This window comes from Mauremys mutica, chromosome 1 (assembly GCF_020497125.1).
Source record: "Mauremys mutica isolate MM-2020 ecotype Southern chromosome 1, ASM2049712v1, whole genome shotgun sequence".
Lineage (NCBI taxonomy): Eukaryota > Metazoa > Chordata > Testudines > Geoemydidae > Mauremys > Mauremys mutica.
The window spans coordinates 47,546,546-47,573,198 of NC_059072.1; the positions used below are offsets into that span (position 1 = coordinate 47,546,546).

General features: G+C 42.8%; 1 protein-coding gene across 4 annotated transcripts in view; it reads right to left on the bottom strand.

Annotated features, from left to right (window-relative positions):
- ST7 (suppression of tumorigenicity 7) overlaps positions 1-26,653 on the bottom strand; it is a 233,005-nt gene that overhangs the window by 30,472 nt on the left and 175,880 nt on the right. For all 4 annotated transcript variants that reach the window (XM_045002252.1, XM_045002251.1, XM_045002254.1 and 1 more), the window contains exons 9-11: positions 23,475-23,589; positions 10,513-10,585; positions 8,819-8,921 (exon numbers count right to left, since the gene is read on the bottom strand). In XM_045002252.1, the coding sequence (XP_044858187.1) occupies positions 8,819-8,921; positions 10,513-10,585; positions 23,475-23,589 (291 nt within the window). The remainder of the gene's footprint in view (positions 1-8,818; positions 8,922-10,512; positions 10,586-23,474; positions 23,590-26,653) is intronic.

Here is a 26,653-nt window from a genome sequence, read left to right on the forward strand (position 1 = left end):
TTTTAACATTGAAAAACCATGTATTATTCTTTAGCCTCGTTCTCAAAAATGGCTGAAACATTTTGGCTGAAACTTTCCAACAAAATTCGGCCTAAGGCAGAAAACTGGCATGGAAAATTTCAGCAAATTATGAGCAACTAAAAAAGGGTGTCATAATGGGAGCTGTCAAGCAATCTTAACAACAGATGGTGCTACCAGCCCCACCTATAAAACTCAACAGCCATCCTACTGTTTTTCTTACTCTGACTTCCCACCTGCACCTCGACCAACCTGTTATCTCATGCAGCTGTTATGTCTTGTCTTTTAGATTGCAAGCGGTTTGGGGCAGGGACTGTCATTTTCTATGTCTCTGCAGCGCCTAGGACAGGGGTCGGCAACCGGTGGCTCGCGGCTCGCCAGGGTAAGCACCCTGGCGGGCCGGCCCGGTTTGTTTATCTGCCGCGTCGGCAAGTTCGGCCGATCGCGGCTCCCACTGGCCGCGGTTCGCGGTCCCAGGCCAATGCGGGAGGCAGGAAGCTGCGGCCAGAACATCCCTCGGCTCGCGCCGCTTCCTGCCTCCCGCATTGGCCTGGGACCGCGAACCGCGGCCAGTGGGAGCCGCGATCGGCCGAACTTGATGACGCGGCAGATAAACAAACCGGGCCGGCCCGCCAGAGTGCTTACCCTGGCGAGCCGCGAGCCACCGGTTGCCGACCCCTGGCCTAGGACAATGGGACCCTGAATTGGTTGGCCTTTAGTGCTACCATAATATAAATGTAAACAACATTTACTAAAATCAGCAACTGAAAGTGAAATCAAGCATTGAAATAGTGTGCCTTTCCCAGCTTGGTCTGGGTTTGCATTGTTATTTAATGATGCCATATTTTGTCTAGCAATGCGTAATCCACCATGTATACATATGGAAGTGTACCTCTCAATCAGTGAGGCTAAAATGCAAATTATTATTTGTATTGTTGTAATGCCTGTAGACCTAATTAGAATCAGGGCCCCTTTGTGCTAAGTGCTGCACAAACACATAGATAGAGAGGGCACCTTTTCCAAAGAGCTTTCAGTTCATGATTAACTTCATTTCGATGTACACATATAGTGTAATCACGAAGTCACGTACAGACTCTTGCTACTTCGTTAACATGAATGAATATATATAATTTATTTGATTGCAGAGATGTACTCTGACCACTAATCCTCCTCTATTGGGACAACTTCTAACATTCCAACTGGCTGAGCAGCTTCAAACAGCTGTCTTCTTATAACCCCCCACCCTCCCCAAAATTAAAAAAAAAACAAAACCCCAAACAATCTAACTGAGAAATGTTTCTTCCTTTCTTCCAAATGTGCAATTTCCCTGTAAAATTACACCTGAGTCCCATAACAGGCAATATTCAGTCCTGCACCAGTGACAGTAAAGTCTTACAATCATGTAAGCTACAATATAAGAGCTTTATACCATCCCAGTGAGATGTATAGCATTATCCTTAGTAAGTTCCAAGATACTGGACTTTAAAGTTGTGATATTTACAGGCACAGAAAAGCTATTTTAGGTAATCTTGCAATTTATCATGACTCCCTCTGATGCCTGTAGAATTGGACTGATAGTAATTAAGAAGTCCAACTTTATGGGTGAAGAAATTTTTTAAAAAGTTGCATTAAATTGTTTAAAATCTCTCTAAAATGTTTCTGGAACAGCTTTTCTGTAATATACATGATATACGCAGAATATATGAATTTCTTGTGTGGCATATTATTTGTATTATTTATTTCTACAATGTACTAGGTGCTGCACAGACAGGGAGGCATTGTCTCTGCTCTGAAGACAAATTAAAAAGACAATCAGAAAAGAGAAGGGGGAAGGGATATTCAGGTGATGACTGGCCATATTTCGCTAAGGACTTGTCAACACAAGTTCAAGTAAAATCAATTTTTAAATTGGTTTAGTTATATTGGTGTGGACAATCTTAAATCGATTAAAACCTGACTTGTAAAAACTAGGGCAATTCTGTGTAAGCCAGACTTCTCATGTTATTTTTCTAGTTAGTTACATAGACGATCCTCTATTTGCTCTTCTCCTGCCATTATTGGATGGCTAATTTCTTATAGTGTCACAGGAGAAGTGGAGCTTCAGGAGGGATTTGAATGCACAGAGGGTAGTGGCCTTGCAGATCAGTTCAGAAAGGGTGTTCCATGAATAAGGAACACCTCAGAGACAGGTGTGATATTTTATGAGCACGAATTTGGGATGGCTGCCTTACAGATGAGTGTACTGAGTCAGGTAAGTAATTCCAAGTGAGTGCCTATAAAATCTTTGTGTATGTGTGTCTGTATTTTACACACACACATAAACTGTTTCCATGTATTCTTCCATGCCACTCCTTAAGCATGGAGCACTCTCTCTAAGCTAGTCCCTAGTGACATTACCCTTTTCCACTCAAATCCCTCCTGCAGCCCCACTGATTCAATGATGCCTGCAAGAAACTGGAGATACAACTATTTTTAGAAAAGGAAAAGCCTTATGTTTTATATGTAGTTCGGAAGCACCAAAAGGCCCCATCAGCAACAGCACTCTACGGTGCTAGGTAGCAGAAACAGTCCTTGCAACCTAATTTAAAAGAGAATGCAGAAGAATTTCAACCATTATACGAGCTGGTTGAAAAATAATGTTTTTCTGCGAAACATTAAAAAAATCGCAAATACTTTGTTGAAATTTTAAATGTTTTGACCATCTCTTATTCAAGAGGTGAGAGGTACAAAGAATAAAAGGGAAGTGGGGAAGGAAGATGAGGATAACAATGATATGATCCAATATATCAGATCTTTAGGACAAGATTCCCAGCACAGGACTTGCCAATTCAGCTTTGATGTCATCAGTTATTATCATCATTTATACGGCACTTGGCTTTCTTTGTTCCCTGTCCTGACTTCATCTCCTGGTGTTGACACTGCCTCCTCACCTGCTCTCTCTCTCGTACTAACTGAAAAGTCTCTGCTTGCCCAGCCTGTTCCTTCTTACAGACCCCATGTCAGCTCAAGTATAAGGAGACTGTCAAACTTCCCTCACTTTGTGTGTGTGTGTGTGTGTCTGTGTCTGTCTGAACCACTTTGCTGGACTCAGCAAAAAAATGTCACCAGTGCCTCAGGCACCATTGGGCTGGTGGTGGGTGTAAGAGGAAAGTGAAATTGTCACTGAAACACAAAAAAAATGGAGGAGGTGCTCAGTGCCAAGAATAACTATTAACATAGAAAAAGCCTTCCAGCAATGCACACTGTTTTATGAGCGACCTTAAGCCAGGGGTGAGCAAACTTTTTGGCCCAAGGGCCACATCTGAGTATGGAAATTGTATGTCAGGCTATGAATGCTCACAAAATTGGGGTTGAGGTGCAGGAGGGGGGTGAGGGCTCTGGCTGGGGGTGTGGGCTCTGGGGTGGGTCCAGAAATGAGTTCAGGGTGCAGGAGGGGGCTCCAGACTGGGACAGGGAGGTGGTGTGTGTGTGGGGGGGGTGAGGGCTCTGGCTGGGGGTGCAGGCTCTGGGGTGGGGCTGGGGATGAGGGGTTTGGGGTGCAGGAAGGTGCTCCAGGCTGGGATCAATGGGTTTCGAGGGCAGGAGGGGGATCAGGGCTGAGGCAGTGGTTGGGGCATGAGAAGGGCTCAGGGGTGCAGGCTAAGGGTGGCGCTTACCTCAAGCAGCTCCCGGAAGCAGCGGCATGTCCCCGCTCCAGCTCCTATGCTGAGGCGCAGCTAGGCCGCTCTGTGTGCTGCCTGTCCGCAGGCGCCACCCCTGCAGCTCAAACTGGCCGCAGTTCCTGGCCAATGGTAGCTGTGGGATCGGTGCTTGGGGCAGGGGCAGCGCACAGAGCCCCCTGGCTGCCCCTAAATGTAGGAGCTGGAGGGGAGACATGCGGCTGCTTCTGGGAGCTGCACGGAGAGGCTCCCAACCCTGCTCCCTGGCTGGAGCGTGGGAGCGGGGCAAGCCCTAGACCCCACCTCAGCAGGAGCTTGAGGGCTGGATTAAAATGGCTGGTGGGACAGATGTGGGCCATAGTTTGCCCACCCCTGCCTTAAGCCATACGGTATTCCCGTAGCTGAAGTTGCGAATCTTACATCGCCCCTCTTTGAAAAAGGAACTTTGAAAAAGGAACCTCCAGTGATGTTGGCTCTTTACAAAGGAAAACCCAGGGTGATGTGAAGTCACTTAACATCAGTGAAATTAGGTGCACCTCAGTGACAACAACAGAGGTGAAAATCTATGTGCATTTTTCATCAGTGATGTTTAAAGAATGTACCTCCTTTCCAAATAGAAAGATTCAGATTTTGTCAAGCTGCCAACAGATACTGGAGATTAGAGAGGTTCATGACTGCTAAGCTGATATGAAACACAAAGTTCTGTGGCCAGCCTAAGCTTGCTAGCCATTTCCATTTTCCTTATTCCCAAAGGGCCCAAGAAAAATCAGTGACTTTGTGTTCAAATCCACTTGTAAGGGACAGCAGATGAGTTTACCTAATGGAAATGATTCTCAGGGAAAGAGTCACTGTATTTGCCTTTTCTCATATGAATTTCTTTATATTACAGAAATGCTAAAAATAACTTTGGAATGGTGCAGTACAAATTAGGTACAGAAGCAGCGGCATGTCTCCCCTGGTACATAAGCACTGGGATTTGGGACTATTTAAAATGTTTCATTTTAAGGACTTTAGGAGAATTACAAGGCCAGCCTTGAATGTATTTGTATCCCATGCAAAGACTTTACCTCTCTCAGGGAAAAAAAAATAGAACATGGAGGAGTGCATGAGTGCATATGGGAACTCAATGTCTGTCATAAATAAAGCTGTACCAGGTTACAGGTGGATACTGGACACCCCATATCTTCTATGTCTAACTCAGCAATCTCCCGCACCATGTTCCAGCACCGTTCCCATCTTTTCCTGTTTCCTTGAGAGTTCTCTTTTGAATCTCATTTTGCTAGTTCAGACTTTAATTCTAAGATGAAGAAAACATTCTGGGATATGCACTGGCTCTGAGGGTACGTCCAGACTACCCGCCGTATCGGCGGGTAGCGATCGATATATCGGGGATCGATATATTGTGTCTCGTCAAGATGCGATATATTGATCCCTGAATGCACTCCCCATCGACTCCGGAACTCCACCAGAGCGAGCGGCGGTAGTGGAGTCAACGGGGGACCGCGGCCGTCGATCCTGCGCCGTGAGGACGGGAGGTAAGTCGGAATAAGATACGTCGACTTCAGCTACAGTATTCCCGTAGCTGAAGTTGCGAATCTTACATCGCCCCTCCCCCCTCAGTGTAGACCAGGCCCGAGGATGATAGGTTGCAAGTATCTGAGCTGGAAATTGTGAAAACAAAGAACTGCAGAGGACCTTCCATCCTTAGTAATGTTGTTCCCTGCCTACTCTCAATGGTGCAGCTGGGAACTTGTCTAGATTCATAGAATTCAAGGCCAGAAGGGACCATTGTGATCATCTAGTCTGACCTCCTGTGTAACACAGGCCACAGAACTTCCCCAAAATAATTCCTGTTTGAACTAGAAAATCTCTCTTAGACAAACATCCAATCTTGATTTTAAAATGTCCAGTGATGGAGAATTCACCACAACCCTTAGTAAATTGTTCCAAAAGTTAATTGCTCTCTGTTAAAAATGTTCACCTTATTTCCTGTCTGGATTTGTCCAGCTTCAACTTCCAGCCACTGGAGCTTCTTATACCTTTATCTGCCGAAGAGCCCATTATCAATATTTGTTTCCCATATTGGTACTTAAATGCTGTAATCAAGTCACCCCTTGGTCTTCTCTTTGTTAAACTAAATACACTGAGCTCTTTTAATCGATCACAATTTTTCCAATCCTTTCATTGTTCTTGTGGCTCTTCTCTGAACCTTCTCCAATGTATCAACACACTTTTAAATTGTGGACACCAGAGCTGGACGTAACATTCCAATATAGGTTTCACCAGTGCCAAATGCAGAGGTAAAATATCATCTCTATTCGAAATTCCCTTGTTTATGCATCCAAGGATTGCATTAGCCATTTTCGCCACAATACTGTACTTGGAAGCTCATATTCAGCAGATTACTTTCCAAAGACTTCAAACAATTACTCAGTTTTTGGTGTCATCGGTACAACTTATTTTTTTCTTATTCTAAAGAGGGAGAGACTCATTACTGAAATCCTGCAGAAGCTATGAGGCCAATTGCAACACATATTAGCAATGTGGCATTGTTAGCTTTCCTGTGCTGCAAGCTGCTAAATTTCATTAAGAGGATATGTGATGCTATTTCAGTCAGAATTAAGGCTGAATATGATGGTGTATATTCATATTATTTGCATAACATTATTACTGCTAACATATTATTGCTACATGATTCATGGAATCATAGATATATAGGTGGTGAAAGGGGACTTGAGAGGTCATTGAGTCCAGCCCTTGCGCTGAGGTAGGACCAAGTGAACCTAGACCATCTCAGACAGGTGTTTGTCCAGTGTGTTCTTAAAAACCTCCAATGATGGGGGTTCCACAACCATTTTGGAAGCCTATTCTAGAGCTCAACTACCCTTTCAGAAAGTTTTTCCGAATATCAAACCTAAATCTCCCTTGATAACCTTTTAGCTAATGCAGCACAGTATGTGTGCATGAAATTACAGTGATACTGTATGTTAAGCTATATTACACATTAGAGTTTTAATGTTACATTGGGTGTTTTGATGCACCGGTTACTCCCTTTTATTACATCACAAACGTGATAACTGATGCATGTTCCATTTTCTATTCCTTTTTCTAAGATGATCATTAAATTAGATTCCTGCTCTTTAAGTGTGGCCATGGAGCATTCAGCATAGCTTGGATATTCATGTGCGTCCATGTGCGCAAAGGTGACCTTAAGCCACCTTTGTGATCCCCCGGATTCTAAATTAGAATAGCAACATGAATTAGGGCCACCAGGGATTGTCAGGCAATAAGGGACTCAGCCATTTCGCCTTTTCCTTGGCTGGGCCCTTGCACCAGCAGTTAGGAATGGGATGCGAAAGGTGCTGCTACCCAGGTTCTAAAGCCATCCAAAGATTTGCCTACATGGCGGGGAATTCTCCCATACCCAGATCCATAAGTCTCAGCAGTGCAAAACTGCCCCACCATTTTGGAGTTTAAGTTTCCATTCCAAGTATATTCTGAAAAATATAGCAATACACTATTCTGCTTGGACCTTTACAGTATGCTATAAAATGACTGGCTTCTTTCAGCTGAGATAAGAAAAAAAGAAATTCAAGACTATGCTCTCTGGGGCAGGGACTGTCTTTTTTTTTGTGTTTGTGCGGCACCTTGTACAGTGGGGTCCTGGTCCATGACTAGGACTTCTGGCACTATGGTAATACAAATAAACAATTAATAATATTCACGACCATTTGGGAATATTAAAGATCCTACAGCATTTTTCATAAGATTGAGGGTGTTAATTATGGTGTCTCGATCAGATTCCAACTTGATTTATGTTCTGTTTACTTAAATTAACCATCCTACTCTTTCAAATGAACATAATATTGTTCATTTTTCTCTCCTAATCTACCGTGAAGTGTTGTTGTGGGCTGTCAAAACAACTGCTGCATTGTACCCCAGAGATGGCTGCATTTCAGTGGCAGGTTAAGTGATTCCTGTCTAGAGTTTCTATATGGGTTTACATTTGTAAAATGCCTTGGGATTGCAAATGTAAGGTATTATCATCTTCTCCTTTTACTGCCACTAGAGATGGAATGACTGACCAGTAAAACATGCTTCCTGGTTGTTACAATGGAGGCTGGCATTGCTAGAAGGAATCAAGCTGGTTAGTGGTTAGTCAGTGGGAGAAGGCAAAAAGTACATCGACCTTACAGGGAAAGTATTTAATCTCTGCACAGTACTGGGAAGGGACCTTCCTGCAGTGAGAGGAGCAGTGTGTGCACATGGGGTTATCTCCTACCCCTCAGGGACAAGGGCATAGAAGAAGTGCTGAGGATTTGGTGCTCAACTGTATCCATCAGCCAATGTTCACACAGTCTCCTGGTTCACACAGCATCTTCCTTTTGTCTGCCACTGCAAACAGTGGTCCTGCATAGTGCTGAGGATCAGGTGAGAAAATAAGCAGCAGCATTCGCTATTAGGGCTCAGAAGCCAGGAGTCTTACTGCTGTGATGTATAGTTAGAGAGGGAATGAGGGAATTATAAAAAAAATCCTTTCCACCTTTAACATTGTCCTTTCTGTGATTTTTCATTTACGAATGAGCAAGCCCTAAATAGTCTGGAGTTTTAATGGTGGGGCATTGCATGAAGAGTTACAAATACAATTTATATGAAGCATAACAGGAAATGTGAACATAAGTCCCTTTGCAGCATGCTGAAAATACATCCTATGTGTGATCCAAGAAATACAGACAACCATTTATTCAACTTGAAGATCTTTTTCTATTATTGTCATTGTATACAATTATTTAAGGAATAATCTATCTATATGGATACTTCTAATGTGTTCATCAATGTGGCATCAGGGTGCCTATTGTCAATGTCCAGTATTTTGTTGATATTCACACTGACAGACTTTTATCAGTTAATACTTAAAGTTTCAAGACCTAATATTAGGTGACATGTCTGTTTCCTATGGTATCTAATGAGAAATTTCAAATGCTCCCCACATGCGTATAGCAGGGTACAAACATTAGCCCCTTCACCCTCCCCATCTGCTCTCTTTCCCACAACCACCATGTGCTACTCTACCTCTTTAAAACCAAAGGATATGTCTCCTGTTTTGTTAAAATTTATGACAGTGATTTCTCCATACTCACTTTTGGCACATGTGGATTAAATTCTACTGCTCTGTGAATAGCTTCTACTGCATTCATCTCTGCTGTACTCAGCCCTCGCCTTGAGGCAGCCTCTGGAGAAAATCTGCAAAAGCAAAGAAACAAATACATTAGGTCAGAAATGCTAGCAAGTAAAAGCCAGAAAGAAATCTAGACCAAGAGCCGGTGTAACCAGGCTGAGACAATTTCCTATGCTCTCCAAACTTCCATAGTAAATGGAAACTCTGAATGACCTATTACATCAAGGCCAATGAAAATCCCTGCAGAAGTGGAAAGCATGTTTGCATCTAATCATGGCAGGAAGTAAGTTCAAACAGTCAATTCTTTCTATGCTGCTAATCTAAATTTTCTATAGTACCTTACTTGGGGCGTTTATCAAGGCAGAAGTTTCCAAAAAATAGAAAATAATGTTAAGTAATTGTTAGCGTGTTTCTATTAAAAAGATATTTGGGGAGATTTTAGGGAGGTTCCCAACCCAATGCCCCTGGGTCAGGTTGGGATTAAAGCATGGTACAGCAGCAGTAGCGGGTGATCTACTTTCAGTTGTACCAGCGAGGGTTGGATGCCCAAACTGTGGGCAAATCATCTGCCCCAGTGAATGAAAAACCAGACCATGCAATCTCTTTCTCACCTCACACCCCACGGCTAACTCCAGAGCTGTACTTGGCAGGCAGACACCACAGGGAAAGCTGTGACAACCTTAGCCCTGCCCTCCCAAGCTGGAGTCGCTGTGTAGGGAGGAAAGATGTTGCAGTAGGTACTGGCGATCTACAGGATAAAAAGAATGAAAGAAAATTACTTAGATCTTGAAGTGCACATTCACTTAAAAGCAAACTGTCTGACATCAGGAAAGAAAGCGGCTTTCCACTCCGCTTGCTTTCCAACTTTAGGGCCACATTCCCCCCCAAGATACGTATACACAACTCCTCCAGCTTGGGATTCATGTGCACGCATCCAAGAGCAGAATCTGGCTCTTAGGGCTTGATCCTGCAAGGTGCTGAGCGTTCTTGCAAAGGGCTGAACATTCTCAACTCCAGCTGACTTCAGGAGGAGTCGATGACACTCAGCACCACATAGGAGTGCTCAGAACCTTGGAGGGCTGTGTCCTAAGAGAAAACCGTATCAGGAATAAGCAAACATTTGTGTCTTTAAAAACACGTATACCATCTATTTCCATTGACCTGTCAGGAATCCTTACACAGTAAGTGCTAAATCTACCTGCCTAAAATCAAGTAGATGAACACTGCTATGATAGTACTTGTCGAAGAAAATTGCTATTAGTACAGTCATGTTATTTTACCTTTCTTGGTTCTGTTTGATACAAGGTGAAGATGACCAGCCACACAGCACCTCCCAGCTGCATTTTCATTATAATACTATCCAAGAAGCCATTGCTCAGCCAGATAGTATAAATAAAAATTAAAATAAAGTAATTTCATTGAAGTAATTTTTTTCCCTTTTTTAACCATTGGTGAGGTACAATATTTGATAATTAGTGAAAATTCCTCTTTATAAAAAACATACTCTAAATTTGCCACAGGCTAAAATTTCTCCTGCTAGGACATCAGGTTTTCAGGGTGCGGGACCACACCAGGTCACTGAAGAGAAATTTGCAGTTAAACGTTAGTGAGTTTACAGTAAGGAATTTTGCTGGTCAGAAGTTTTTATGGACTTACTTGTCAGAGACAGCTCTGGCTTTAAGCAGTGCAGCTGTGTAGCATATCGTTGCTGATTTTGGTAAGCTTATATCTGTTGAAAGGAAAGTACATAATAAATAAATATTGAAACCCTTGAACATTTGCAGAAAGAGAAAATAAATGCTGGAATAATTCTTCAGTACAGCATGATATCTAAATTAATGAATAGTGGGATATCAAAAACACCCGAGTGATTTAGGAGCACTAAGTTATGCTCTTAAGTCACTCAGGTGCTTTTGAAAATGCCACCCAAATAAGAATTATCATATTTTTAAACCCTGAATTAACAATAATCTGATTGTGCCATGTAGTCATTAAATGATCTAATTAGCAAACAAATTCAGAGTGATCTTTTTCTGATACTACAGGGATTGAATTAAAGAATTCATTACATTCATATACAAACACATATGCAACCTAGAAAAGGTAAATTCTTTCAGTAGATTAGGAAACACATCTATATCCAGAAACAGCTGGTGGGTGTCTATCTACTGTGTTTTATTCCCTTCCTTTCTTTTAGTAATTATGACTATGAAAGTCAAGCCAACATTTACTAATTTACTGCATTTAAATATTAACAGCAATGTAATATGTTTTGCCGCTTGTGGAAACACTGGGCCATAATAACTGGTATGTTCTGCTCCAGTGACACAAGTCACCTATAAACCTGGCTTACACAGTTATTTCAGTCAGGTTTATGGCTACTTTTCATCACCAGAGTGGCACAAAGATCTGGAGGGTACAAATGAATATGGCCCAATAGCTTCCACTGTAATAAAAGCAGAAATTAATTCTACACTACGTTACCTAGCTCTCTCAGGCAGATATTACAAACTGTCATTTAAACTGTTTACCATTTAGGCTAAATTTAAGATAACAGCTGAGTGAGAAAGAAATTAAGGCTCTACTCCTGTAAACAGTTGTTGTATCACTGAAAATAATGCCTACTACCACAAATAGAGCTCATTAAAGCAATGGGACTATTCACTGTAGGAAGCACTATTCCCTGTAAAAGCATTACAATTATAGCTTAATTAACATTTGTATACTATATATTCTCCACTAAAATAAATATACTTTATATAATTACAGTGGGACTATGGTTCTAAGCAAGAATTGGGGAAGCTAGGAGGGTGGTGAAGCACTGGAATGGGTTACCTAGGGAGGTGGTGGAAACTTCTTCCTTAGAGGTTTTTAAGGTCAGGCTTGACAAAACCCTGGCTGGGATGATTTAGTTGGGGATTGGTCCTGCTTAGAGCAGGGGGTTGGACTAGATGACCTCCTGAGGTCTCTTCCAACCCTGATATTCTATGATTCTAAGCTCTGGAGCATAGTTCTAAAAACCTGTAACTCTTACTCATTCTATTCTTGATATACTGAATAATGGAGGACACTAGGAAGTAGCACTAAGGACCAAGTTATGTGAGGTGCTGAGAGATGCTTGAGGTGTGCTGAATGCCCTCAACTTCTACTGAGGTCAACTGGAGTAAAGGGCACTTAGCGCTTCAGAGGAAACGCTTAGCACGTTGCAAGAGAGGGCTCTTAAGAGAAGAAGGTGAGTGAGGATTGATAAATCATGCCTCACTGGACACCACTCTTTACTTTACTTATTCATGATCAGTTTGCAACTCAAGGGAACATTGTTCTGTTAGAGCAGGATTTCATGACTTAGGTACTTTTGAACTGTTAATTCTTTACATTGTCATTTTTAATGTATTAATGCTACAGGTACTACTTGTGGAGTTAACGTTGTATGTTTCCACAAACCAGGTCAAACTATAATGTCAATAAACTATGTAATTATAGTGACTAGTAATTAAAATCAACAATATGCACGGCAGTTTGGAATGAGAGATATGGACATTACTATGCTATTATTGAAGTTAGCTGCAGATACATCCATCCATCATTGCAGTGAGGTGAATATATTTATGTGCTGTTCCAATGACCATATTTATGCCAGGCTGTTCTTGACATTAGGAGTTAAGAACTTTGCATGCTTTCAAGAAATGGAATTGATCTTTTTTGGATCACACCGATTTCAGCCTTTCAGCAACATAAAGTTACTCATCAAATCACAAAAGGAGTGAAAAGCAGAGTGTCTTTCTGGGAGCAGAGTTAAAAATGGAAAATTATTGTTTCAGAGTTCTGATCTACTTACAGCTTTTTATGAGTTTTGAAGTAGCAGATATAATTTTTTTTCTTTTGTGAAAAGGGTTTCTCCGAGCTCTTACAGCCATCAATCCAGCATCACAACATGGGGAATATCTGCCTATGCTAAACTCAGAAGCATCCATCAGTTAGAGCCTAATCCTGTACCACTGAAGACAGTGGGAGCTTGGCTGTTGACTTCCATGGATGCAGGATCAGGGCCTAAAAGTGTTTGACACCAGTAAACCAGGACATGAGGACTCTACTAGCTTGAAATCCCTAGAAATATATTTTTGTAGGCAGCATGCTCCTTCCCATAAAGCAGGGGGGTTAAAGTAACAGGGAGTGGAAGACAGAGCTCTTCCACTTCTTCCTGGTGTGGTGAAGCAGCAAACCCCAGAATTCCTTGGCTGGTGCAGTGACATCTCTCCTGTCTTTTTCAATCAACTTTAACCATTTTAATTAGACTGAAAAACAGAAGGAAGGGAGAGGCTCTTGAGGGAGGGATGTGAAATTTCAGCAAAAAGCAATTTGAATGCAAGAAAAAGTTGCCTTCTCATTTTCGTCTATCGAAGAATTAAACCGCTTGGATGTGCCAAGCAGCAAAAGAGACCAGAACTTCAGTATGCAAAGGGAGATTTTCATACATTAGGTCTAACTAATGCGTAACCTATTGTGCTGGAACCATTAAAATCACACAACACAAAAATCTCCAAAAGATAGGGTTCCCAGACCATTTTCTCATGTTAGATCATCCATTACTGTCTAGTGGTCAGCAGAAGCCTTGGGATCTAAATTATGACGTGTGGTGACATTGTAGGTTAATGACCAAGCTGCAAATATCTGAATGGTTATTGTATCTTTGACGGGTGGCTCATTCTCCCACTGAAACGCTTTTCAGGAATGGAAAATGAAGCAATACAGACAAATGTACATGTGTGTGTTGTTCTGCAGATTTCTCTATGTAGAGTCATGCCTTTTTGTTGTTGTTTTATTTTGCCTGTTCTAAAGCAGACCACATTATACAACTTTGAATATTACCCAATGGAGGTTTTAGTTCCTACTTGGGATCCTCACATTGAGATAGAAGCAGAGTAGAATTATGGCTGGTTACAAATTAAATTTAGCTTGCTGAAATATGCAACTGCTATCCAAGTGTCAAAACCTTGAGGATATTTTTCCCTAATAAGCTCTGACGTATGAATCCAAAGAAGGATTTCATTCTTTACTGCTCTTGTCTCTAGAAGGTATACTTAATTTGTGATTATTTTCCTTGGACTAACCTTCTGTGGCATGTAGTACCTCAGGTAAAGAGAGGCCTGAGAAAGTGAATTCTTAATGGTGGCTTGCTTCACAAGATGTTTCTTTCGATATTTAACAAGTTGGCAAGGAGCTGGGCCCATAGCATTGTGTCCATATTATGATGATGCTGATGATTATTATTAACTGTATTGTGGTAGAACGCAGAATGTGCCAGGCGCTGCCACGTGATCTGTTATTCCCACCAAAATAGCAGTTACAATTGGAAATGGTAAATATGGAGAGGAAAAAATGGAATCATCTCCATCCAAGTCATCAAGAGCACCTAAATGTTGACACTGGGCTGCTGAAAGATGGGTGTGTTGCATGAGCAGTCACTTTAGCTGAATTTTGTGTTTATTGATAACTAATACGTTATTCTACTTATGACCAAAAAAATCCCATGTTAGGTAAGTGCTCTATTGAACTGGGGCTATGTGCTTAACTCATGCGAGCAGGCCTACTGAAGTTAAAGGGACCTAAGTATGGGCTTAAGTGCACTGCTGCTAGAGGGCCATAATTCTGGGTTGCATAAACAAAGAGATCATGTCAGTCAAGGGAGATGCTAGTCCCTTTCTATATGGAACTGGAAAGATTACACCTAGAGTAGTGGATTCATTTACGTACACCTCAATACAAAACCGAAGATATGTCAAAAACCTGGAAGCAATTATGAGAAGAGCAACAAAAATGATTAAGGATGGTGTTATGGTTCAGAGGTTTGCTGCACCAGTGATCTCTCTCAATCTCTCTGAGGGCACTTCTTTATAGTGATGGGCCTATACCTGAACAACTCTCAGGGTGCAACCCCATGGTCCTGCTTACTTTTAGATGGGATCACCAAACTATACCACCCCTTGTCTACCAACAACATTTACCTTGAGCATGGCCAACTACCCAATTGACTCCTGCTATTGAATTATCTCTGGGAGCTGTGACCAGCTCCTAAAAGCAATGACAGAAAATGCCTGGTTTGGAAGAGAGTATGATTTATTTATCCATAGGAAAATCACAAGCAAAGAGAAAAGGGTTAAAATAACTAAAAACTAAACATATCTTGTCTCATCTCAAACTTAGCCTTCTCTTGCCAATTTAAGTACATTCTGCTTAAGCCAGGTACCCCCAATGCATTGGGGCTAGACAAGACAGGCTACCCTTACAACTGCTGTATCTTGGACAGCCTGAACCCCCAGTTAGTGTTTCTCTCTTAAGCAACAGGCTGTCTTTTTTATTTCAAAGGTCCTTTGAAAGGTTCTGCCTCAAGATCTTCTAAGGTTCTGAGCAGGACTTCTGAACTTGACCAAACTATTTTTTGCATTTCACCTACACGGGATTGGAAGTAGTCTAATTGGATTCCTGGTATTGTCCATGTGAGCACCAGTCAACTGAATTCTGTCTACAGCCACTGTTTTGGGTAAGGATTTACCCCTTAGTCACTTTTTAGACATCATACACTAGCCACCAACTCCAGAGATTATATATATATAAACATTAACAGAAATCAATGCAGATAATTCCCATGTTCTTCACAGGTGATAAAAGGGCTAGAGGGATTGATTTATGAGGAAAGACTAAATGAGCAACAGTAAACATGTGTAGCCTGACTCAGTGATGACAAAGGGGCGATGTAATCATCATGGAAAGAGAAGAATTGTTGAAGCTGTTCCAAGGGGTTAAAAGCTAGAATAATGGGATGAAATTAACCAAAAGGAAATGTAGGTTGAATATCAGGAAGAAAACATCTTGACAGAGAAGCAATTAGACTGCAATACAATCTCCCACGAGAAGTGGTTAGTGGTCATCACTTGAGTCATTTTAAGCTATACTGGACAAAGTACTAGAAAATATACTGTAGGGAATAATCCTGCACTGGCAGGAGGATGAACGAGATGATCTAACAGGGTATTTTCATTTTATATGTAGCATGCAGTAGTCCTGTTTTTCTGTTAGTTTGTTTAATACTCAGGCAGTGCAGGTTTCCTGCCACACTTGTGTGAATAGCCTACAGTTGAACAAAACTCTAAGGGACAGACCCTGGCCCTATGATAAGGTAGAGTATGAATTTCAGCACAAAAGGAGAATTTTTTTACTATAACTACGAGAGAATGAAAACAGAGGACAGTTACAGTGGAACAATAGCATTTGCATTGTTTGTTTGAACAAACTTTTCCGAGGTTGACTTGCTGATTATAAACATTTCCTATAAAGCTCATGTTTCAGTTTCAGAAACTGATAAATACTTTGATCAAGCAATTCAACTCCTTTGATTTGCAGAGTATGATTTAATAATTTCTTGAGCAAATGAACCACTCCTCCCTAGATGAGGATAATGAAGAAGCTCTGCACAGCTAGTTTAGGTCTTTGTCCATTTCCCTGTGATTTTGTCCTGCATCTTCTTTGCAGATAGAAGACAAACAGAAATAGGCCACAGGAATCAAAGGCAAAACTGGACCAGATAATATGAATGGACAGGCACAGCTGTTGCATACCTAGTTGAGTGAGAAGCAATATTGAAATAAAGGGAGGAAATCAGTCCTTAAATAAGATTGATAGAGTCCAAGAAGATAATTTGATGGAGAAAAGATTTTGTTCATTCTCTTGATGTTGCTGTTCCCCACTGTGGAGATCTTCTCTAACATACATCACTGGCAGAAGGGTGCAGCAAGCTTGGGTTTGACCTTGACAATAAGAATGTTAATAAATAACCACTTTCTCTCTTTCAAAGGAAACAAAAGGATGCAACATTAGAATGCAGTTTCTTTCTCTATTGTTCATGTTATGTTTTCACCCCGGCAGAGAATTAGGAATAATAAAAACCCTTTTGCATTGGGGCAACCATACTGAGAAAGCAGAGGTATCTAGCCAGGTCAGGTTATCTTCTACCAAACAGAAAAACTTGATATGATGATTGCTCTTAATGTTGAGAACTGAGAGGAGCTAATAAAGTGAAGCTGTGGAAAAGAAATGTGGAATAACAGTGAAACTGTGTCCTTGAGGAACAGAGTCAGTGTCATTGGGGGTTTTGTGCTGGGGGCTTTCTGGTAACCTGTTTTACTGATACTCCTCTATCCCGATATAACGCGACCTGATATAACACGAATTTGGATATAACGCGGTAAAGCAGTGCTCTAGGGGAGTGGGGCTGCGTACTCCGGCAGATCAAACCAAGTTCGATATAACGTGGTTTCACCTATAACGCGGTAAGATTTTTTGGCTCCCAAGGACAGTGTTATATCAAGGTAGAGGTGTACCAAAAATTCTTACTATTGGAATGCCTTCAAGTTCAACATTGGTGGAATTTACTCAGTTCACAGAGCTGCTTTCGTGGCTGTAAGGATGAAGAGAAATTATATAGGAACAGAAAAAAGCATCCCTAAACAGTTGTTATTATTTTAAAGAGTGTTTGGATTCACTAACATAAAAAGCCAAAACCTGCAGTCCTTGCATTCAGTGACTTCAATGGGAGTTTCACTCAAGTAACACAGTGTCAGGACTACAGGGTTAGGCCCAAACAAGAACATGATCAACAATCATGCTCCATGCACATTCTTCTATAAAGAAAACTCAAATTCTATATACAATTTATTCTAAAGCCTTGATTTTGATTTCACAGCAGTGTAAATTTGGAGCAACTCCATTGAATTAAATAGTTATGCCAGAGGAAAACTGGCATAGGTTAGATCAGAATGAGATCATAAATATTTAGAAGTATGTTTTTCTATCAGTACGATGGGCTGAATTCTCCTGTCACTAATTCTGATCTTACACCAATATATCTCCATCAACTTCAGTGGCGTTACTCGTATATAACCACGGTGTAAGTGAAAGGAGAATGAGACAGTTATTTATGAATATGTTCCTCTGGAAACCAGAAAGCTCACATTTTCAGTAATCCTAAACTGGAAAAAAAAACTGTCCCTTGACCAAAAAAAAAAAAAAAAAGAGAGAGAAAGAGAGAGAGAGAGAGAGAGAGAGAGAAAAGAGAACATTTACATAACTAAGTAAAAGAGTATCCACCCTTTTGAAGTCTAACTTTCAACTGTCTCAAAGATCTCTGTGTTCACACACTGCGCAGGTTACCAGCCAACGGCAACCTAGAAAGAACTGGCAGCCCACTGAGGTTAATAAATCATTTGCTCTCAGCACCATAAAAACAGGACTGCTCCCTTGGAAAACAACCAGTTTAAAAGTAAGGCAAGAGGGGCATAGAGGTTTTATTTACTATGAATCCTAGCTGCTTATTTTTTCAGAAGACTAGTCCCTTCAGCAGCCATAAGTATTTTTGCTGTAAATAACATAGATGTGTGTCGAGCCAGAGCCAAAAATCCTTTTAGGATTCAATAGTGTTTAGGTCATCTGCACTCTATTGACAGACACTGAACTCTGAAACCATAATGATGTAGCTCAGCAACAGTGCATATCTTGCCACTAATGAGGCACATTTTCCGTGAATAATGAGTATGGACATCATCTCTGTTGCCAGGTACATAATATAAACAAATTCAACACATGGTCATTGGTAAAGTAGTATGTCTCCTCGCAAAGACTGACATTTTAAAGAATGCGATCCAAGTTTTTAGCCAGGGGTGAGGGAGAGACTGCTCTCGGAAATAATTTGTTCATGTGTTATCAAAATACAATAAATCAGGTTTGGTCTTAGCTGAATAAAGACAGTGGAATGGGACCAATAGAAACTGCAGATAGGGAAGTATAAATGAGTTCATTGTTTTATGTTCCAATAAATCTTACGACACATAAAGCTGATGAGTTCTAAAATGAGCTGAGACTCCTCTAAAAAGGGTCTTTAGAGACTCATGAATTCTAAGAGTTATGCTGGTTAAACTTGTTTGCTGAGTCCTTGTGTGCGTGTGTTAAATATACACATATGCCTTTATATACAGCAAAATGTATAATGTGTGGGTCCACACAGACAGGGGAAAGGGTCTGCATCAAATTTCCCTATAGGCTTTTACCATCCACATATACTTTTCTTTTAAATGTACAGCCTAATTTTGGAATGTTCCAAGTGTTTTCTAGAAGATGATGGCACCCTCAAGTCCTACTGGCTTCAGGGAGAGTTGAAGGTAAACACTGCCACTCAGGAAGTGCTCAGCACTGCCCAGGATCAGGCCCTTAGTATGACCGAACAGAGAGGAAGGATGTCTCAGTGGTTAGAATGCTAGCCTGAGATTTGGGAGATTCTGGTTTAATTCCCTATTCTGCCACAGACCCGAGTATGGTAATGGGAATAATAGGACTTCCCTACCTCAGAGGGGTCTTGTGAGGATAAATTATAGCAGACTGCCAGGGTTAGAACAGCTTTCAGTTTCAAGCTCAACTCTTCTAAGTGCTTTAAAATCCACAAGGTTACAAGGTTACTCATATGCATTAAAGAGTATAACAGGGGTAGGCAACCTATGGCACGTGTGCCGAAGGCGGCACGCGAGCTGATTTTCAGTGGCACTCACACTGCCCGGGTCCTGGCCACTGGTCCGGGGGGGCTCTGCATTTTAATTTAATTTTAAATGAAACAAACATTTTAGAAACCTTATTTACTTTACATACAACAATAGTTTAGTTATATATTATAGACTTATAGAAAGAGACCTTCTAAAAACGTTAAAATGTATTACTGGCATGCAAAACCTTAAATCAGAGTGAATAAATGAAGACTCGGCACAGCACTTCTGAAAGGTTGCCGACCCCTGGAGCATAAGGTGCTGAGATATTATGGGAATGGGGCCTATGTCTGAGTGATAGGAATTTCTGAAAGAGGGGAAAGCAAAAGAAAGATCTTTGAGTAAAAAGATTATCCTTTTGGTAGATGTTTCTTTTCCACCGCACTGCTCCCAACCAAATTATACCCAATAAACACCTCTCCCAGGGTAATTAGTACTACTAGATGTGCACTGGTGTGACATTCAAAGAGTGGTGGGACATTTTGAGCACTGCTTACAGTGATTCAACTGCAAGGTGGTGATTAAGCATTGAAAACACACATATTATAGTCAGGGCTGGTAGTGCCGCCTATTTATTATGGTTGCCGGACACCTCTCATGATAAGAGCCTATTTTTAGTGGCTTATAACTTTGCCAGAAGTTAAGTGTTTGGGCTGAAATTTTACAAGTTGGGTGTCTGCCTCAGGCAGCCTTTGCTTTGAATAGCTTTAGTGCCCCCATGCTATAGAGCAGGGACATTTGGCAGGAGGGGGGCTTTGGTGTAAGCTTGGCAGAATTCAATTTTTATTTTTTTATGATTTGGACAGAGAATATCAATGTTTATTTTTAAGCATTATTTTTTCAATTTGAGTTGATTTAAATTTTCACCGTTGTGCAACATTTTGGGTTTTGAGCATTTTTTATGATTTTTATCAACTTACATTTCCACAATTGTGGGACATTGGGCGTGGGGGTGTGAGGATCAGACAATAATTATTTAATGACAGCAGATATTGAGATTCAAAGAGTTAAAGCTTCATAACAGTTAAACCTGCAAATTGTCAACATCACATGTCAAAATATGCAAAGTAAATATCCTTAAATCAAACTCTAGTAAGTTCTCAGGCAGCATTTGTCTTACTTTGTCCATCTGTCCATTTGGATTATTATTGACGGAAATATTTTTTGTCACTTTGTGTGTGTACAGTGAAATTGACATTTACTGATAAAAATATAACTCTTTTAAGCCTACCTTTGTGTCAGGGATGTGATTTTTGTGGCCCCTGTGAAAATTCGCCAAAGTTATAATCCTTTGAAAACTCACTGTTCGCACATGCTCAGTAGCATCTTCTTCAATTACAGCAGCTAAACTCTTCAGAGGTTCCATCCTGAGTGAGCATATTTGAGCCTCTCACAGCTCCTAGCGCTAAGCAGACTGCAGATGCTACATCTCCACAGAGCAACTGAGTATGCTCCATTCCCTCATAGCTCCTACATATGACCAGACTGCAGCATGCCTGAGCATGCTGCATCTCCTCACAGCTGCTACATGAAAACTGGGTGAGTCTGGGCACTGGAACTGGGAGCAGGGAGCTTGTTCCTCCTATGCTCTCAATGGTCCCCCTGCCCAAGTAGCATGGCGGAGGAAGCCATCTGATTTGAATGCGAGGGGACAAAAGCCAGACCAGGGAAGAGAGAAAGGAATAGATTGTGATAAGAACTCTGATGAGCCTGACAACTGTGGAGGGGAGAAAATAGGATTGGCTGGGCAAGGAGAAGGGGATTGGGAGGTTGGAAAGGCTGGGACTTGGAGCCAGAGAGCGGGGGTGAGAAGGGAGGCTGGGACTGGGAGCTGTGGGTGGGAGGACTGGGAGCTGGTGAGAGAAATGGTGGGGGACCGGGAGCCAGCTGGCCGCAGGGGAAAACATTGAGATTGGACAAGGAGATTGAGGGACTATTAAACTAGGGCGACTGAGACTAGGAAAAAGAGTGTGTGGGGAAGCAGATCTGACAATGGGATGTGGGGGCGGGGGGCGGAGGGAACTGACAGTGGCTGGGCAAAGAGACAGGAACAAAGGGTCTGGAAGGGGAGAGAATGAGATAAGGAGCCAGGGAAGGAGGGAGGGGATACTGAGAGCCTGTGCAGGGAGACTAGGACTGGGGGTTAATGGGGATTGGGAAGGGGAGAAACGTATCAGATGGGAGGAGGGGCTGGGACTGACTGGCAAGGAGACTGGGATTGGAATGAGAAATCTGAGGAGTGAAGACTGAGGCTGGGTAGGCAAGAAGAATGGGAGTGGGATGAGGAGTCAGTCAGGGGTGAAGAAGAGACAGGACTGGAACAGAGATACGTCGAATGGGATGGAGCAGAAGGGGGCACGTTTGGGTAGAACAAGTAAAAGGCTCTGTACCCACTACAGAACTCTCCCCTGCCAAGATTGGAATGGAACCCAAAACTCCTGAGTCTCACCATTCTTTTGCTATTAGCAAATATCTGTGAAACCCACTGGCAAAGTGTGTCTCATCACCCTCTAGTGCTGTCCACACAGAAGACTGTGTAGTGGATCTGTGTGGTAGTCTAAGGTTCCAACCAGGCTGACCCAGGTGAGTTTCAATATGAGGTCACAGGATGAAATTTTTATAAAAAAGAAAACTGAAAAAACAAACTTGAGAAATTACATACAAAATATCACTAAGGCTGCAAAGTCAAGAACTCAGAGGCACTCAGGAGGTACCAGAATTTGGCCCCCTGGGGCACATCCATTATAACACAGTCTTTAATTACATGATCACGTACTATTTTTTCCATTCAGTGCACAGACTGGACCTGCTCTAGAAATGACTCAGTGTTGTGTAGTAAAGGAGACTGTTGTCCGTGGGATCCCTGCTTCATTTGGTGCAAGTGTGTAGTATTATTATTAAATGGCCCCCACCACTGTAGTATCTGAATGCCTGAAAATCTTTAATGTATTTACCCTCACAATGTCCCAGTGAGGTAGAGAAGTGCATTTATCTCCACTGGGGAACTGAGACACAGATTGATGAAATGACTTCCCAAGATCACACAGGAAACCTGTGGTGGAGCAGGGAATTGAATCTGACTGCCCCAAGTCCTAGGCTAACGCCCCAACCACTGGACCATCCTTTCTTTAATTGAAAGGCATGTAGTGAATGAGGCAGGGGACTGCATGACGAGGATGAACTGTCTCATTGTTAAGGCAGTTGAATGCTGCCCTGGAAAACTGGATTCTATCCCTGCCTCTGCCACCAAGTGTCTGTGTGGTGCTGTGCAAGTCACTTAAACCAAACTTTTCACACGTACTCACTAACTGTGCTCCTCATTTTCTGAGTGCCTGCCTGACTTGACATGCTGGGGTCTGATTTGCAGAAGTGCTGAGCACTCACAGCTGCAACTGAAGACAATGGGAGGTGTGCTTTGAACATAGAAAGTGTTATGTAACATGATGTACTCTGAAAAATCGGGTTCTAGATGTTTCAAATTGGGTACCCAAAAGTAGTGGAAATTTAATTACCTTAATCCCTCTGTGCCTCAGCGTGGTGTCTGTAAAATGGGGATTATGCCATTCCCCCACCTCACAGAAGTGATGGAAAGATACATCAATTCATGCTTGTGAAGCACTCAGATACTGTAGTAATGAACACCAAGGAACGTATATGGGGAAATTATTAATTCTGTTTTCAAAGCGAGCTTTGAATAGTCTGCAGTAAATAAGGCCTGCGGTGACACATTGAACAAACAGGAGAAAACAAAATATTGAAGAACTGCTCATTTAAGAGAGCGCTGTTCCACCTGTACACTGAATGACACAGGGGTCCTGTGGAAAATACAGTATGTGATCATGTATCAAAAAAATCTGTATCATAAAGCATATTCACAAGGGATCCCAATTAAAGGTGCACAAACAATCTAAATTCTGGCATTTCCTAACTTTTGAAAGTTTTACTTTGCAAACAATCAGTGTTCATTTCACATAGGTTTGTGTGTGTGTGTGTGTGTGTACAATATGTATACATATATATAGTTGGACTTACCATCATATTTTGCCAAAACTGCCTGAACATCTGCATATGCTTGTAACTCCAACAGAGCTTCTAGCAGGTTTTCATGGATGTTGAACATGCTTAGCAGAGGAAACTCCTTCATTAACTAAAAACAGTAATAAAAAAAAGGGTTGAACGATTTATACGGAATGCGGATTTTCATTCAAAATTTACTGAAATGTCTAATTAAAATCATTCAACCCCACTGCTCTTGGGCCTCATACAGTGTCCTTTAATGCCATTGGAAAAACTCCCATTTGGATCAAGAACCTTGGAAACAACATGCCTTGCATATGGTTTAATTAGTCCAAGAAGAGGGTTATCTGAATAGACAACTCCCTTTCAATGACTTGCTGCCTTTTTAAAAAGTGAGGGAGTATTATTCTATTGTAGAGGAAGATTAAATTAAACAAGTGCCTTTAGCTCAGTAGATTGTATATTTTAGTATTAACTCCCCTGATGGATATAGGGGAAAACAAAGAAAATACATAGAAAAAATTAAAGTATAATAAAATGAGAAAAACCTATACCTCTACTACTCTTCATAGTTGTTTATTATTATTATTATTTAGTGTATATATATATATATATATATATATATATAATCTCAACCGAATTGCGCATAGTACTAACAATGGAAGTTAAACATGTTTTCGGCCAATCCAGCTTAAAAAATGCTTGACCCAAAGTAGAGATGAGATATGGCCTTAATACTAATTTAATACTAATTTAATACTACCATGGCTTAAGACTCCATATCTTATAACAAATTGAATGATACCTTGTTTAGGAAAGAGGCTCAGACATTATTTTAGTAGGTGCTAAGTTGTGGCTGAAGTGGACTGATTTGATGAATTGGTCCTTTAGGAAGATCAGAGATTGTCAGAATGCTGGCCAAATTCTGCTGTGTGTAGTACCAACTGTCTGCCAGTCAAGTGAACTTGATAAATAACTAACATCCTTTATTCTGCTTGCCATATGATTCTACATCTCTTAGGAACTTCAGTGCAAATTAATTTCTCTGTTTTATTGCTCAGTTAGAAAATGAACCAATTAAAGAAGTGTCATTTTTTTAAATATTAAAGTGTTACTCTAAAAATTGTAGTATTTAAGGGATCTGGGCCCTCACTGTGGTTGTTTTGTGCTGGTGCAAAGCTCCAGCATGGTAGGCTCTCTAACCGGCCTAAAGCTAGGGTAGCTAAATTATTGCCAGCCCTTTTTAGCTCCATTGCTCCCCAAAGCAAACGGTGTGATAGGTGCATCCAGGGCCAGCTCCAGCTTTTTGCTGTCCCAAGCGGCGAAGAAAAAAAACAAAACAAAAAAACCCCGATTGAGCTGCCGTTGAAGTGCCACCGAAGTGAAAGAGAGGGAGTGAAGGACTCGCTGCTGAATTGCTGCCGAAGACCCGGACGTGCCGCCCCAACAACGGACAGACTGCCGCCCCTTTCTATTGGCCACCCCAGGCACCTGCTTCCTTTGCTGGTGCATGGAGCCGGCCCTGGGTGCATCCTTGAGTTCTATTGATCCCCATCTGCTGAAAGGGTTTCTTGGGGGGCGATGGAAACAAAGTGTAAGTTAGAGCATCTCTGAAGATGCTCAAATGTGTACCAGAACTGAACTGGCCCACTGCCAGCTCCAGGGTTGGGGGATGTAAAGATGATCTCCACCAACCTTTGCAGCCCCCTGCCTGTAGCAGGGTGGACCCTGCTCCGGCTCTGAGGGCTTTGACAAAGCAGCCTGGCAGGGCCTGAGAGCTGTGGCTGGAGGCTGGGCTGATGGGGAAAGTGGCTGCAGCTGGGGCCACGCCCCAAACTGAAGCCCTGGGGATTATAAGAGGCAGGAAAGCCAGAGCCCAGGCAGAGTCTCTCTCTGCTCCAGAGAGAGAAGGGCCTAGCTGCTTAGGGAGCTGAGAAGGCACCTAGGGTGAAGCAGGGCTGGGAACAGGCTGAGGAGCTGGGGAAGCTCCAGCCTGGACAGCCCCAGGCTGTGGCCTAGCAAAGGGCCTATAGGTACTGTGGGTTGCAGAGGGCAGCCCAGGGGTAGGACGAAGCAGCAGGTCCAAACCCCCTTTGCCTGTGATGAGTGGGCTGATACTGCAGTCTGCCCCAGGGTGTGGGGCTAGACCATGACTGTCAGTAGCCACTACTGAGGCAAGGCGGGGATAGTAGCGCGGGGTTCCCCTGGGAGGGGGAGACCCAATTATAGATAGCGGGCACCGGGTCCAGGGAGGGACGCCGGGGCCAGAGAACAGGCGGGTCACCAGCCTGCCGAGGGCGCTCCAGGGCTGGACTGAGGGACATTCTGGGACCAACCAGCAGGAGGCGTGGCAGGGGTGAGTACCGCCCTGTTACAGTGGCTCCTGACCAGGGACCGTTAGAACCGCCCCTGATACAAAGGGCCAGGGCAAGAACTGCGGGACAGTTGCCCAGAGGACAACGGCCTTAAAGCATGGCGACAGAGGCTCTCGTTACATTCCTGGCCGAAAGCCAGCGGCAGCAGCAGGAGCAGCTCATAGACCAGCTGGGGGTCCTCCAGCAGCAGTGGCTGCAGACCGTGGAGGCCCAGTATCAGGACCTACAGCACGAATGGCTCCAGCAACTCGCCACCCTGTGGCCGAGCCCCGGTGGCATCGCACCAGGGGGCGCTGCTTCATCTGCACCCCCTGCGCCGCCTGTGCGGCTGACCAAGATGGGGCCCGAGGACGACCCCGACGCATACCTGGTGACATTCGAACGGGTGGCGGCCGTCGCCGGGTGGCCATCGGACCAGTGGGCGACCATCCTCGCCCCCTATTTGACGGGGCCGGCTCAGAGGGCCTACCGGGACCTCCCCGACGATGAGGCCCGGGTTTACGCTCGGCTGAAGGCGGCCATCTTGGACAGCTTTGAGGTAACCCCGGAGGCCTATCGTCGACAGTTTCGGGGAAGGCTTTACCCTCCGGGTGTCCGGCCCCGGGCTGTGGCCCAGGAGTTAAAGGATGTGGCGACTCGATGGCTGCAGCCGGAGCATAGAGCTCCCGCGGACATCACAGAGCAGATAGTGCTTGAACAGTTCCTGCACATCCTCCCGGCCTCCGCGAGGGCGTGGGTATTGCGGCACCGGCCGCAAACGTTGAAAACGGCCGTTAGCCTTGTGGAGGACTTCCTCGAGGCTGAGACCCCTGTAGGACC